The sequence below is a fragment of the Amaranthus tricolor genome, chromosome 14, assembly GCF_026212465.1.
Source record: "Amaranthus tricolor cultivar Red isolate AtriRed21 chromosome 14, ASM2621246v1, whole genome shotgun sequence".
Taxonomy (NCBI): Eukaryota; Viridiplantae; Streptophyta; class Magnoliopsida; order Caryophyllales; family Amaranthaceae; genus Amaranthus; species Amaranthus tricolor.
Genome location: NC_080060.1, coordinates 4,689,026 through 4,704,966, shown reverse-complemented (window position 1 = coordinate 4,704,966; position 15,941 = coordinate 4,689,026). Strand labels below are relative to the sequence as shown.

The 15,941-nt window shown below is 30.0% G+C and overlaps 1 protein-coding gene and 1 pseudogene across 1 annotated transcript; one reads left to right on the top strand and one right to left on the bottom strand.

Annotated features, from left to right (window-relative positions):
• Positions 1 to 3,471: 3,471 nt before the first annotated feature.
• On the bottom strand, positions 3,472 to 5,392 carry LOC130800441 (cysteine desulfurase, mitochondrial-like; annotated as a pseudogene).
• Positions 5,393 to 10,718: 5,326 nt separating this feature from the next.
• On the top strand, positions 10,719 to 13,274 carry LOC130799207 (F-box/kelch-repeat protein At3g23880-like). The gene is made up of 5 exons (XM_057662315.1): positions 10,719 to 11,655; positions 12,536 to 12,624; positions 12,712 to 12,769; positions 12,923 to 13,010; positions 13,178 to 13,274. Exons 1-5 carry the CDS (start codon positions 10,719 to 10,721, stop codon positions 13,272 to 13,274), a joined length of 1,269 nt encoding a protein of 422 aa, XP_057518298.1.
• Positions 13,275 to 15,941: the final 2,667 nt, after the last annotated feature.

Below are 15,941 nucleotides of genomic sequence, written 5' to 3'. Positions count from 1 at the left end.
CCTTTGTCATCCAAACATCTTTTTGCTACAGATTGTGATGCTTTAGTTGATAAAATGACAAGCAGAATTAAATCTTGGAGTGAAAAATCCCTGTCTTATATTGCTAGACTGCAATTGGTAAATTCAGTCCTTATGAACATATCCTCTTATTGGTGCCAGATATTTATTCTCCCCAAGAAGGTGATTAATATGATAAACTCTATATGTCGTTCATTCCTTGGGTTTGGTGTTAGTGACAGCTCTAAGCCTTGAAATATGAGTTGGTCTAAGGTTTGTAAACCTATGAAGTTTGGTGGTTTGGGTGTTCGTAATTTACACCTTTGGAACCTTGTGGTAATTGGGAAAGTGGCTTGGCACATTAGTTCTCTCAATGAGTCCTTATGGGTCAAATGGGTGCATGAAGTTTATACGAAAGGAGGCAGTTGGGCTAACTTCAATCCCCCGCCTACGGCGTGTTGGACTGAGGAAAATCTGTCAAAAAAAAGACATTTTGCTGCCCTACATCCAACAGTCTGAGTACTCTATTCATCAGGTTTATGATAAATGTAAAGGAGAACAACTAAGATTTCGATGGGATAAGATCATTTGGCACAGATTATCTATTCCAAAAACTAGGTTTGTTCTTTGGATGGCTTTGAATGATGTACTGAAAACTAAAGCTAAATTAAGGAAATTTGATGTAGTTGCGAATGACTTATGTCCCCTATGTGGTGTGCATTCGGAGACAGTTGATCACTTATTCTTCCAATGCTCTTTCAGTCGTTTCTGTCTACAACTCCTTTAGTCCTGTCTTGGGGTTCGGTGCAATTTAGACAAACTTAGAAAGCTTGATTCTCGCAAATGGAAGCTTCACAAATCTATGAAAGGGGTAGTTATAGCCATCATAGCTTGTCTATCCTATCATGTTTAGAAAACCCGTAATGAAGCTGTTTGGTTGGGCTTCGTCAGGAAGATCGACTTAGTAGCTGATAATGTTAAGCTCGATGTTCGAGCTCATCTTAAGGCCTTAGCTATTGATGTAAATTTAGCTGATTAGGTCTCATTTTGTTTCTTGTTTTTGACTTGTACTGGACTTTGGTCTTCTCTCTGTTTCTTCCTTCTCTCTTGCACATGAAGAGTGAGTTGGAGAAACCCTTCCTAGAAGGTGGGCTCCTTCTTCATACTGATCCAATATAGGGGTTGGTTGAATAGAGTGTTGGTACATTTTGTACAGTTTCTGGATTTATGATATATATTTCATTTTTCCAAAAAAAAATATTAATTTTTGATTAATCATGTATAATATCAACTTAGGGGTGTGTTTATACCAACTTTACTTTAACCATTAGTTTACCTTTGTTTTTGGTCAAATAGCCTACTACAAACAAAACTTGGTATTTATGATTGATCAAAAGCTGATATTATTATAGAGAAATCAATGAAAGTTTGTATTATTTATAATAATTTTTCCTTTTATTTTCAACAACTCGTGTAAGTGATTTTATTTGTGACATGATCGTAAAGTAAAAGATTTATAATTTGTATTTGATTATATATATATATATATATATATATATATATATATATATATATATATATATATATATATATATATATGTTACATCTTATAGTCAGAATGACTCATATGTGCATATGTCATATGTCCATATGGGACTAAAATTTTTGAGATTCATCGTTCTAGGTTTGGTACAGGTCAAAATAAATGAGCTGAATTTTGGTCTATGATGATACGATCCTCAGATCTAGATTCATTTTATACGTATTGAGATCTACTTTAAATCTGACTCATTTTTAAACTTATATTATACACTCTTTTATTCAAATCAAATGTCTTATTTTCTTTTTTGACATATTCACATCAAATATCTCATTTTCTTATTTAGTAATCTTTTCAGATTCTATAGGCTCATACGAGATTGGTTGAATTCGATCTACACTCGATATATGACCAACCAAGACTCTAGAGTCTTATAGGTATCAGTCAAAAATAACTTTTTGTGAGAAATTTAATTCAACAGAGTCATATTGAATATTTTATGAGCATTATTAATGATCTTAATTATTAATCTTATGTAGTAATTAAATACATCCAAAATCTTAAATTTTCAATAAATAAATTTAAATTTTAACGAAAGTATATGAAAATTAATTACTTTTTAAAAATACTTGAATGATAATATTTTATATTTTAACAAGACACAATTTATAAAAAATATTAAAAATATACCCTAAATTGTTATAAAATAATCTATTTTATAATAAACCACATGTCATTCCACATCAAAAAAAATTAGAGATAATTTAAGTGATATGTAAGTTAAATAGACTATTTCTCATGCTATCAATTGATTTTAGTGTAGAACGAATTTAATTTGTGTGCATTTAACTCTAATACTCTCTTCTATTAGTGGGATACACTGCTATTAGTGGGATACACTGAGTATGATGATGATAACTCTAATAGTCTGGAGAACAAATGTCACATGTAAGTTGAAATTTAAATTTGAAACACTTATTATATTTGGACAGGCTTCTTCCTCTTTGTAAGGTTTGTTTGGTAGACATCATATAAATCTAAGCAAACAAAAAACATTCCCAGGAAGGAGGCAGTGAGTGAGAGAGAAAACAAGGTGGACATCCTTTTTTTTTGGATTCAATCAAAACATGCTAAAATTGACAAATGGTTTGCTTATTGGACATTCTTTCTTGTGTCATCATCTATATATCCTGGATCTTGTGGTCCCACTTACAACCGGTTGAAACACATTTTCACGTCACAATCTATTAGTATCTATTTCAAAATAGTAGTAATACTTCATAATAGTATTTTCGGTTGCGACCATTTGTCTCATTTGCTTTTGATAAGAAGACCAATAAATAAGGTAAAATAAGTTATATCGATGGAGCGTTTAAATATAATTATATTTTAAAATAGGGTTAATTTAATAAAACGAACTAAAATAACATGTTAACTCATTAGAAGAACATTGTTGGTTAATGTGTTTATTATACTTGATTTAGACCATTTTGGATTATCCTTCAACAATCACATGTTAACTCATTAGAACATTGTTTGTTGATGTGTTTATTATACTGTGATTTATACTATTTTGGATTGTCCTTCAACAATGTCATTAGGAATGTCCATCTATAAAATCTTGGTTAACTTGAGCTATGACTATGATGTGTTAGTGTGCCGTATATAATATAAGCTGACGCCTTAACTATTTAGAAGCCTCATCTCACACTTTTATTCCAAAGAGCTCTCGAGTAAAAGGGCACGTTAGAGCATAAAATATATTTAGAAGCCTCATCTCAGACCTACCCAAGAGCGATCTAATATTCAACTGTGGTTCGACATATACTACATTCCTTTGAATTCATGATTGATTTGCACCTAAACCTATTTACAAAAAATACCTAGAAATTAAATACCATTTACACTCGACTTTTTATTAACTCAAATCCGACTTTAGCCTAGTAACTTTCCATCTTAATCTTACTCAAAATTCAAGGGTATACAACAATTAAAATTTGTTTACAAGGATATGAAACAAAATGTATTCCAAACCAATCAAACATAATAGCTCATTGCCTTTATGATGAAGATCAAAGATCAGGATTCATTTTAACCCAGGAAAACAAAAAAACAGAGCTAATATACAGTATCAGCAATGATAGGTGATGGTATCATCTCCTCTTTAACTGCAAATCGAGAGTCGTTCCAGATGTAGACGACCTCTTATAAGCAATGTGTTTATCATCTACACTACAAAAGCAAAACTTTCACTCAAATCAATCAAAAAGATCTTAATGTGGAGCCCATTGAATGCTCTTAAGATCAATCCCTTGCTTATACATTTCATAAAGTGGACTCATTCCCTTCAATTTTCGGACCTGCTTCACTGTCAACTCGACTGCCCTATCAATCTCTTCCTCAGTAGTAAACCTCCCAATCCCGAACCTAATCGAAGTATGAGCCATTTCCTCATCCACTCCAAGAGCTCTCAATACATAACTTGGCTCCAAGCTAGCACTAGTACAAGCACTTCCACTCGAAACTGCAACCTCCTTCAACCCCATCAACAAGCTCTCCCCTTCAACAAACCGAAAAGAGAAGTTCAAATTCCCTGGATATCGTCTCTCAGCACTACCATTTACCTCAACAGCATCCACACGCTCTTGAATCCCCTTCAATAACCTCTCTTGCAATGTCCGAATCCTCTTATCGTCATACTCCATTTCCTTCATAGCCACCTCACAAGCTGCCCCAAACCCCCAACTACCAACGGAGTAGAGCACAGTTACACTAAGAAGCCCTCTCTCCTGCCCACCCCCATTCATCTGAGGCTCAACTCGAACTCGAGGTCGTCTACGAATTACAAAGCACCAACCCCTTTTGGCCCATAAACCTTGTGCCCACTTAAACTCATCAAACTAACATTCATCTTCTCCACATCAATAGGATGAGCCGCGTCAATATGAAACGCAATATTAAACTCCTTACAAATCCTTCCAATTTCCTCAACAGGTTGAATAACCCCAATCTCATTATTAACCATCATCACAGAAACCCAACCATATCTGGCCGAATCGCAGCCCTAAGCTTATCCAAATCAACAAGCCCATCATTGCTGAAGATGCCTACACGAATCAAGAACACACTTGTGCTCAGTTTGGGTGGTGATAACATGGCGTTTAGAAGCCTTATGAAAATGCATATAACCCTTGATAGAGATGTTGTTGGACTCGGTTGCACCAGAAGTAAAAATGATTTCCTTCGGGGAGCAATTAATGAGTTGGCAACCTGGGAACGGGCGGTTTCAACAGCAGATTCGGATTCCCACCCATAAAGATGGGTCCGACTGTAGGGGTTACCGTATTGCGAGATGTAGTAAGGAAGCATGGCGTCAAGAACCCGTGGGTCCACAGGAGAAGTAGCTTGCATGTCCAGGAAAAGTGGGCGACCCGAGATTTTAACCCCTTTCATGGAGATGGTTGAATCCGTTGATTGAGAAAGTGGATTTTCATTGATGGTTGCGGCGGCGGTGGTAGGGAGCGATTTAGGGTTTGGGTGATGATTGGGAGGTTGCGGAGCTATGAAACTAGATTATTCGAGAAGCTCATTCTGGGGAATTTAACCCTAATTCGATAACTGTTAAGCTGAATCGCTTTAATTCCCTAATTGAAAATACCGAGTACAAATTGCAAAAAGATGGCAATCATTAAATCATCAAAAGGATCAAATTGAGCAAAACATTAAACATCGACAAAGGACAACACAGCACAAACAAATTTTGAAAAAAAATTGAAACCCTAAAATGTAAGAAAATAGATAGAACTAACCTTGGAGAAGCAGAGAGATCGAAAAGAAAGAGATGAAGAGATAGGGTTATTCAATCTATCAAATTCCGTTATTGGCAACAATGATTTCATTTGGAAATTTAAAATTGACTTAAATTTATTATTTGACAACTTAAAAATTTTTAAATTTGGATTTTGATCAAATTCCACTGTCACTTTTAAAGTAGTAACGGCTCATTTGTTTAGTGGTATTAAATGGTGGTAATGAAAATAATTTTTAGTGTAAAATTTCATTAAAAGTTCCATATCATTTCCATGGTAATAAAACTTTGATAAAAAAAAATTGTTTATAAATTTTCATTACCACCTAACACCACATCTTCTGATGATAATGCATTGGAATGAGTTTTATGAAGAAAATGAGATTATTGAAGTTGGACAAACATGGCCATAACGTAATTTAGATATTTTTCAATCAAAATTACGCTAGTTTTTCATTCCTATTACCACCATTTATTACCACCTACCAAACGGGCTGTACAAGTTGAGAATTTGAGAATGACTACTCAAACCTTATCATTCTCAAATTCTTCATTTATGAATCCATAAATGAAATCTATAATTTGAAATGATATACTTGTTCCGAAATACTACATTAACTAATTGTTCTTGTTCTTCTTGCCATTAGTCTACTATGTAATAAAAAAAATATTTTATAAAAAAAAATGTTAGAAAATAACTAGAAAAAACTATAACTTTTGTAAAAAAAAAACTACTTAAAATATATTTTTTTGGTTAAAAACTACCTAGAAAATTTTTTTATCATGTGCATATCACGTGAGTACCAACTTCATCCAAAATTCTGTTATATTTTGTCATGTGCATATCACATGAGTGGGTTTAATATATCAATTCATGCAAATGGAACCCTAAATTCGAAAATTGTCCTCCTTTACCTTTTTCCTTCTTTTCCATTAATAGCCTTTGTTCTTCTTTATCCTCTTCATACATCGTACTTTATTCTTCAGTAACAAAAAAACCCCATTAAATAATTTAATATAAATAGTCTTTCATCGTCTAAATGAAGTAAATCAAATTTCAAAACAAATAAAAACTTACCTATAAATGGCGAATTGAAAATGATAGTGTTGAAGATGACGAAAATTCGAGTTTCTAAGAATTTTTCCTTATATGTAGGGTTTTTTTAGATTTTTTTAATAGAAGTACTTGATCATTGCTAGCCTTTAGTTTCTTTTAGTTTTAGGAATTAAATTTTATCTAATGTTGATGAGCAAATATTATTAATTTAAGTAAGATCTTAAGTATGATTTTATGTAATTCTTCCCATTTTTTAGTCTATTTTGTAATAAAAAAGGTTTCTAAAGTCTAGGCCGTTGTGCCGTCTAGTACTTGTGGGCTTGTGGCTTTATGTTACCACATCAGTCCCCATGAAATTGATATATAATAAAAAAAATGGTATAAATAAAGATTAAAAATGTTTTCTTAGTTAAGATCGTCTCACTTATATTTTTTTATATGGGCTGAGCTAATTATGATATTAATTTTAAAAATAAAAAATTATTTAAGTTTTTTAAAAAATTGTTTGCCAAAAAAAAAATCATTTTCCCCTAAAACTTTTCAGAAATTCATAATCAATCATCGTGTTTTGTAAATCACCACAAATAGACAAGAAGAATAATAGTAACATAAACAAAACTAAAAAAGTAAAATTAAAATCACAAATAGATAAAATGAATAACAGAAAATTTGCATGTGACAAGCCGAATATTGGCCAAGAATTATTTATCAAGTTGATCTATAATGATTATGTTCACTGAGACGAATTTTAAACTTAATTTTCATCCAACATGCATTAACATGCCTAAACATCAGGTTGCTACTTAACTCGCTGCCACATTCATTGTTAAGTATGTTGTCACATGTACAACCATGTAAAAAAGTGTCATTTATACAATTACGTTAGAAAAAGAGACATGTGTACGATCACATCATCAATTAACCTAATGTTTGGATCACCAATAAGTAAAAACATTTATATGGAAACTAATTACAAAGTTCAACTTAGCGAATATAATACTTGATGATTGACCTGATAAATTATTTTTGACCAAATTTTACGTCTTACATGAAATATTTTTCTCCCCCCTCGCCGGTTTACACTAACTTCTTTTTTGTGATTACACTCAGGAATATATTGTCAAGTCAGATAATTGGTGGATAGTTTTTCTATTGAATTGAGGAAAATAAAAGATTAAAGACAATGCAATGATAATAATGATTCAGTTGGTAATCAATATTAAATGATGAAAATAATTATTAAAAGTTAGTGTATTTTTAATTATAATATCTTTTGACAAGTTTAATGACTATACTTATTCATGCATTTCTTTTGGCAAAATTTTATTCAATGCATTACGAATTTAAAATGTGATATTAGATGCTAATCAAAAATTATAAACAAAAAAATTTATTATAATTAAAATTTAATTACTATGAAAACGACATACTACATATCTTTAAAGTTTATACTATAAATTATTCCAAGTAACACCAATTATTAGGGATAACTAAACAAAGCTTGGTTATGTAGGTTAGTAATACATCTATCTTACCCATCAATTTCCTTCATCATTACACAAAAGATGAACAAGATGAAATGATTACATTAGATTTGTATTAAGAGTAGCTTGAATTTATCATGTTGTAGGAATAAGTTTGTTTTTTTTATTTAAATTCTTGTTAATTTTGTTTAGACTTGTTTTTCAAAAAAATTATTGGTTTTATATAACACATAATACATGTGTTAAAAAGAAAAGTAAAACGTATAAAAAAAGAATTGTCTATCACTAGGGATTACGATAAGAAATAAAATAACAAAGATGTCCAGCTTGTGCTTGGTACGTATGCGGAGCTCTAGCGGTAAAAATTTGGAAGATGGTTGCAGCTCTAAAGACATTAGTATATAGAATTTGATTTTACAGTAATTATTGACTTTTAAAGCCAACTACTATAATAAAATTCAAAAAATAAATATTATGAAAAATTTATATCAAATTTGATATTATTGGTTGTGACTTAAAAATAAACAGTTTGGGAAGATTAAAAATTAAAAAATACTCTCAACCAATCCTAATCAAAAGATTGTTCAACTTATTTCCATGACATGTGATTTGTGAATGTATGTAGTGTGGTAGTGTCAAAGTGTGATTAGGATAAGTTGGGACTTGGGACTCATCGGATAGCTAAATTAATTATAATTAACAATCCATTAAAATCCTGCAAAGTAGCAACGATAACAAGTTTAGATGAAATCATCAATTTGTATTTGTATACAAATAATAAAAGTTTAAAAAACCAAAAGACTCTAATCATATTACTCTATTATTTAAAGATGGAAAAATTACCCTGAATAATACGAACTTTCACTGATTTTCCTACAATAATACGAACTTTCAATTAACCATGAATAATACGAACTTTAATACATATTTCCCGCTAGCATACCTGACCGGTTCTTTACCTGGAGAAACGGTTATTCCCCATTTCTTCATTATGCTAGCGGGAAATATGTATCAAAGTTCGTATTTTATTCATAGTTAATTGAAAGTTCGTATTATTGTAGGAAAATCAGTGAAAATTCGTATTATTCAGGGTAATTTTTCTTACTTAGTTTTATCAGCCAAAAATTTTTTTTTAAAGGAATGAGTAAGTTTACCGGTAACAGGTAAAATGGTATGCCAGCGGGAAATATGTATCAAAGTTCGTATTATTCATGATTAATTAAAAGTTCGTATTATTGTAGAAAAATCAGTGAAAGTTCGTATTATTCAGGGTAATTTTTCCTTTAAAGATTAGTATAGAAAATATTGCTCGAGATCAAATATGTAGTATATCATTTTGCTTTAGTTAATAGATGAGTTTCATTTGTAAGAACTCTTTTTAGTTCTGACATTTAGAATTTTTTAATTTTTTTGTATAATAATATATGATCGGTTTGAGTTGACCCAATGTCTTTTGATTTTTTTTTTAAAGTTTTTTTAAGTATTAATTTTTTTATCACAAAAATGTAATTCTTTACCAAAAACATATAATAAATGAACAATGTTCCACATTCAAAGCATTGGTGAACAAAATATAAACTCAAAATACAAAAATTGTCACAAAATATTGTGGATACCAATCAAAAATATAGACTATAACGTAAAATAAAAAATCTATAGATCTAGGAATATGGGTCAAAACACTTGAGTTTGAGTTTGGATCGTATTTGGGTTTCGATATGGTTTTAACATGTTGGTTTTGAATTTTTAAATCGAGTTAGTTTCGGATTAGGGTTAAATTTGAAGACTATAACTCACCTATTTCAATCGAGTTTCAGGCAACTTTTTGTTTATTTTAAATAATCTCACCAATTACACTTGTCCGGTGAAAATGTATCATACCTAGATAATTTATCTCATACTTATTTCAATCATTAAATAAAATACCTTAAATATTAATCCTTTTTCCATAAATCATCTACTTCTTCAAACAAAATTTACTATAAGCCATTAAAACACCGAGTTTCATTAAGGTTAAATACATTTTTAGCAAACACATAAAATTGGCATAATTATTCAAAATTAATCAAATCAAAATTTGTGCTTATTCATATTCAACACGTGTCTTATTTACCTTTTAAGCAGTATTCTCGTCGTTCACTTTTAATATATATTTATTTATAATTTAATTTGATTTATTCATTGTAAATTTTATTAATATCAAATTTTTATGATTTATAATTATAATTATGAATGAACAATTTAAGATATTTTAAATTTAAAAATACTTCCTCTATTCCAATTTACTTGCAATGTTTGCTTTTTCACGCAGTCTAATGCACTAATTCAATCATAATATCTCTAATCATGTACAATAAAAATTATAAAAATTTGATATTAATAATCTTTGCAATGAGACGAATTAAATAAGATCTCATTTGACTATGTTTTAACCTATAAATTAAAAATTAATTACAAATTAAGAGTGATGAATGAATAGTTTTATTTTTATAATATTGAATGAATAGTTTTATTCTTATAATATTGCAACTAATTTAAAACAGAAAAAGTATATGATTTCAATACAAAAAGTAAATGAAACATACCGGCTCTGTCCCACTTATTTTACATAATTTATATTTTTGAACAATTTCTACCACTTTTTTTCAATCTGTGTATATTTTAATTTTTTTTAATATTTTTATGGAGACGGAGTAATATAATTTTAAAAGAAAGTTTTGGCAATTGAACCGGCGGACGGTTACATTTACTAGGTTTGGAGTTGGACAGTTCTTCCGAAGTGAAAACAAAAAAAGCCATAAAAGCTCCAGAAAGCTTTGTGAGTAGCCAACAATGGCGACATTCCCTACAGACGTTGTCATCGAAATTCTGAGTCGGCTCCCTGTGAAATCCCTTCTTCGCTTCACAACTGTTTGCAAATCATGGCGTTCCCTAATTAAATCTCCCATTTTCATCAATCTCCACCTCAAAAAATCCCTGCTCTCCTACTCCGATCATAACCTAATGATTTTCTGGGACTCTCTGCATTTTGCTGAATTTAACTCTAACTGCAGCAGCCTTTCTCTATCATCGAAACTCAAACACCCTCTCGAACACTTCAAACTCCATTTAATAGGCTCATGTAATGGACTCGTCTGCGTTTGCGATGGCACCAGAAGTGGCGTTTTCATTATCAATCCTTTAACTAAATCCCTCCGTAAACTCCCATCGATTCGCATACCAAATCGGTATAAAGAAGCTGGAGATGCTGCTTTTGTGTTTGGTTTCGGTTATGATAGTCAAAATGATGATTATAAGGTTTTTGGGTCACTTCAAGATGGTCCAAAAAAAACGGGTTTTTTTACTCTTGATGGTGAGGCTCAAGTCTACAGTTTGAAGAATGATACCTGGAAGAATGTTGAATGTATGCCGTACCGTATTTTTCTTTGGAATCATGCTGGTGTTCATGTCAATGGGACTATTCATCATGTAACTTTTATCCGTAACCTTTTTTCTGAAAAGATATTGATTGTTGGCTTTAATCTTAGGACTGAGACTTATTCATCTATGGAGTTACCAAATTATGATAATTCGGGTACGAGTTACATGTTTATGTGTGAATTGGGTGGTTGTTTGAGTTTGTTGGTTAGTTATAGTCGCGACCCAATAGCATATGCTCCCTATGGATTTCCTCATGCTGATGGTGCTGATTTGTGGGTAATGAAGGAGTATGGGAAGAAAAAATCATGGGTTAAGTTGTTTAGTATAAGGGATCCTGAGAGTTTCTGTGGTTGATGACAAGCTGCCGCCGTTCTCACTTGGTGAAAATATGACAAATGTGAAGAATAGAAGAAGAGGTAAAACTATTTGATTGTTGTCTTGGACCCCTAATTGGTTGCACATTTTTTTTATTTTAGTGTTTTTAGGTTATGGACTATAATGGACTATGTTAATAATATTATTATATGAAGTTGCAAACTTTGTTCATTGCAAAGGGTTAATCGGAAATAATCTCTTTGTTATCAGTTCAGAAACAAAAGTAAGGTTGCATATGTTCGACTCCAAACCTCACATTGATGGGAACCACTTACGGTCCGTTTGGTAGATGGTATTAAACGGTGTAAAATGAAAATTAGTGTGATTTTGGTTAAAAAATCTCTTGCTACGTTGATGTTCATGTTTGTCCAATTTCAATAATTTCATTTTCTTCATAAATATATTGCAATGCATTACTATTGAGAGAGGTGGTATCAGACGGTAATGGAAATTTGTAAACAAAAAGTTTTTTTTTTGTGATTAAAGTTTCATAATGACATGGAACTTTTGATTAGATTTTAAACTATAAATTATTCCCCTTACCAGTATTTAGTGTCGCCAATCAAACGGGCCATTAATGGTATAGGGGTAGTGGAATGTGTGTTGTGTCTTCTTTCATGTTTAATGAGTTGTTATGCATAATTACAATACTGCATTACTGCTAGGAAATTCTCAAAATAGTTTATCAATTTTTGTTAGTGTTTTTATTTCTTGATATCATGAAGGTTTGTGTTTTTTTTTTTTTTTTTTTATTTTTATTTTGATGCAATGTTAATGTTGATTATGACATTAATGCACATTCTGAAGCTCGTCATTGTTTCATTAGGAATGATTTTCTCTCTGTGGGGTTCAAGCTGAAACTGTAAGCTACTGCTGGGACTTTAGTTCTGAACTGTCTAATGGTAAGTATGAAAATTGTGTTGCAATGTTCTTGCTGATGCAAGTGAGTGAGCTATTGCTAAAATGATCATTAACTATGTTGACTGTTGTTTTTGAATGAATTATATCGGTATCTCTTACGTTGATTTAGGTTGAATTTAAGGATGTTGGATTTTTGATTGCATCTGGTTTTAAGCAGTGTTTCCAGAGTAATTTTTGTGCCTTTCCTAGTCAATGCTTCACTAGATTATTGGTTTTGTGCCATTTGATGCTGACATTTCAATGTTCCTAATGTTCTCAGTGTCATTTTGGCACCAATCTGAATGATATTGTTTTTGCCCTTTGATTCCTTTTGGATTCAGCTCAAGTCGATGGATTGAGCACACAATGTCTATTGCTCTTTCTTTGCACGCAGCCACGCACTTGCTTGTGTATTTATGTTGGTGTAAGGTCCCAAAGCAACATAGATTAGTGGGTCTATTTCCTTGGCCGCCTTATACCACCTTCAACTCACTACAAACCCCACTTGGGTTATACTGTTGGAGTATATAATATATCTTGGGGCCTTAACCATTACTTAAGCTTTTAGTTGAACTGGTTTCTTGACATGGTATTAGAAACGAACGTGACAAACAGTGGCGTACCTGGATATTAAAATATGGGGTTGCGGAATATAAAAAAGCAGTGGCGTATCTCAATACTACTAATTCCTAATAAAAAAGTAAGAAAAAGTGTTTAAAAGTACCTAATAATTTTTTTTTCCAAAAAGTACATGATAAAAAAAGTTTTGTCGACAAATACCTAATGAAAAATTTTCTTTTCCAAATAGTACTAATTAACTTTTTTTCTTCAGTTGACTGTCAAATATAACGATTGACTGGTCAAAATCGAAACTATTTCTTCCTAATCTTCAATTTATTTTCTAGTTTAATTTCATCACTATCTTCTTCCTCAATTTTTTACCCAAAATCAAAATTAAATTGGAAAAGACATTAAAGATGAGGAAAATGAATTTTTGATTTTGACTAGTCAACCGTTATATTTGACGGTCAACTGAAAGAAAACATTACTTTGTACTCTTTGAAAAAGAACAAATTTTATTAGGTTTTTTTGGCTAATTTTTTTTATTATGTGCTTTTTGGAAAATTTTTTTTATTAGGTACTTTCCAATAATTTTCTCAATTTTTTATTAGATTTTTTTGAATTCAACAAATCAAATTCGATAAAAAAATCAATAAAATATGTAATGGTTTATATGAATGAAAAAATTTACCTAAAATAATTTTATGTTTTTATGATTTTCCTAAAATAATCCTACCTATTGATTAACCATAAATAATCACAACTTTGAAAGGTATTTTCCTAGGGTAAACCGAGTAACTGGATGACTTGTTATTGCATGTTTGATTTTTTTTAAAAAAAAGAAAAATTAAAATAAAATGTTAAAAATTTTTGTAAAAAATTTTGATTTTTTTAATTATTCATAATTGTTTATGAAATTTTTAAAATTTTTCACTAATTTTACATTAATTTTTAGTTTACCTATTATTGCAGATTATCGGGTTACCTAAGCATACTCTAGGCAAATTACCCCTAAAGTTAGGATTATTCCTAGTTAATCAATAAGTGGAATTATTATAGGAAAATAATGAAAAGGTTGGATTATTTTAGAAAATTTTTCCTACAAAAATTATTAAATACTCATTTTGTTTCTTAAAGAAATTCTCACGAGAAATATTCACAGGTTATTCTCACAGTAAATTTTTATAATAAGTAATGTATAAAAAAAAAAGAGAATAAATTAAAAATAAAAAAATTCAATTTATTTATAATACTTAAATCAAAATCATACTCATATTAAAGTTTAATTGAGATTATATATTAATGATAATTATACTCAAACAAGGTTAATGAATAATCACAATTTTACATTATCATCTTAAATTTTTAAATGATAATATATTAAATGAATTTTGTGAAGAAAAAGAAATTGTTAAATGAGAATAAACATCAACATTAAACTTGTAATTTTACTACTAAAATATACGAACTTTTTATTATTTTTTTCACCGTTTAATACCAATTAATAAGTGAACAGACACAGTATAGTGATAAATTGCATCAAGGATCCTTCATATTGAGATAACAGGTTAAGTTAGTTCATATGAGTATAATATTAAGGTGTAATTTTAAATTAACCCTTTAACAGATCCCAAGTTGTAGACTATGAAAAGACTGTCAAGGATAAAAATGCATTATTATCTATCTGTGTCCCAAAAATTGCCCAATAAGTATATGATGGGGAAATTAAGAGAAAAGAGATAGTAGAAAAAACATAAGAGACAAAAAGACTAGTTAAATGTAAATAAAAATTAAAAAAAGAATTTGCATTATAGATATAATAAAAAATAAGGTAAATTTCCTATGATGAAGAGAGTACACTTATGTTGCATTGTGTTATGGTTTCTTTTGATGTTTGGTACTTTTTTATTCATAGATTATTTTTAATTTTGCTACTTTTTTTTATTCTAATTATTTTGATTGTAGTTATGTATTATCACACTTAATCACTATTATCATCTCATATGATTTCTGCACATTTATTAATGTATATATTTAGTCATAAATATTTCTAATTCATCATAATTAAAAATTATAAAAATTATATTAATAATTTTACATTGAGATAAATTATTGTAAATTAAGAATAGTTGATAGATAATATTAAAAACAAACGAGACATTAATAGTGATTTATAAAGGAGTGTTTCTTAATTTCAATTAAAAACTCATTTTCTCTCTTGATTTTGTTAGTATATTTGTTATTCATCTACTTAATTTTTGTCTTAGTTTCGTAGTATGAAGTTATAAAGTAGTTTTTTTGCTATTGTAACAGGATTTAAGGAGTCGAGGAAGTATCGGGTATGCTTGTGCAAGATAGTTGTTAACTATTTCCCATGGGTAATCAACTAATCATCATACATATTGAAATAACTTTTTGATTCAATTTAATTATAATCCGTTGTTATTAATGACTGGCAGTTTATTGACTGACTTTTTAATCAGTTTATTAATCGTCTGTTGTTTGTAGTGAATAATACTATTTCTGAAGCTCGGATTGAGAGACACTTTTGAAAAATAAAATTAAATCAAGCTCACTTTAGGAATAAAAAAGGTTATTTTGTTCAAATTTCACTAATTGTCCAATACATTTTGAAAGTTGAAGGCAGCAAGTCAAAGATTGAATAAAATAACCTTTTTTATAAAAATTTTCAAAAATAAGCTTTGGGATATTATAATTTCTAAAATAAGCGTTTTCACGAGCCTAAGATTAAGTTTTGTTCATTATTACTAACAATAGACAAAAGAAAAAAATTACCAT

Coding starts and splice junctions, on each gene's coding strand:
- LOC130799207 (XM_057662315.1), top strand. CDS start 10,719: ATGGCGACATTCCCTACAGACGTTGTCATCGAAATTCTGAGTCGGCTC. Junction 11,656..12,535: donor GGATCCTGAGAGTTTCTGTG/GTTGATGACAAG, acceptor GTGGGGTTCAAG/CTGAAACTGTAAGCTACTGC. Junction 12,770..12,922: donor TTTTAAGCAGTGTTTCCAGA/GTAATTTTTGTG, acceptor TTTTGGATTCAG/CTCAAGTCGATGGATTGAGC.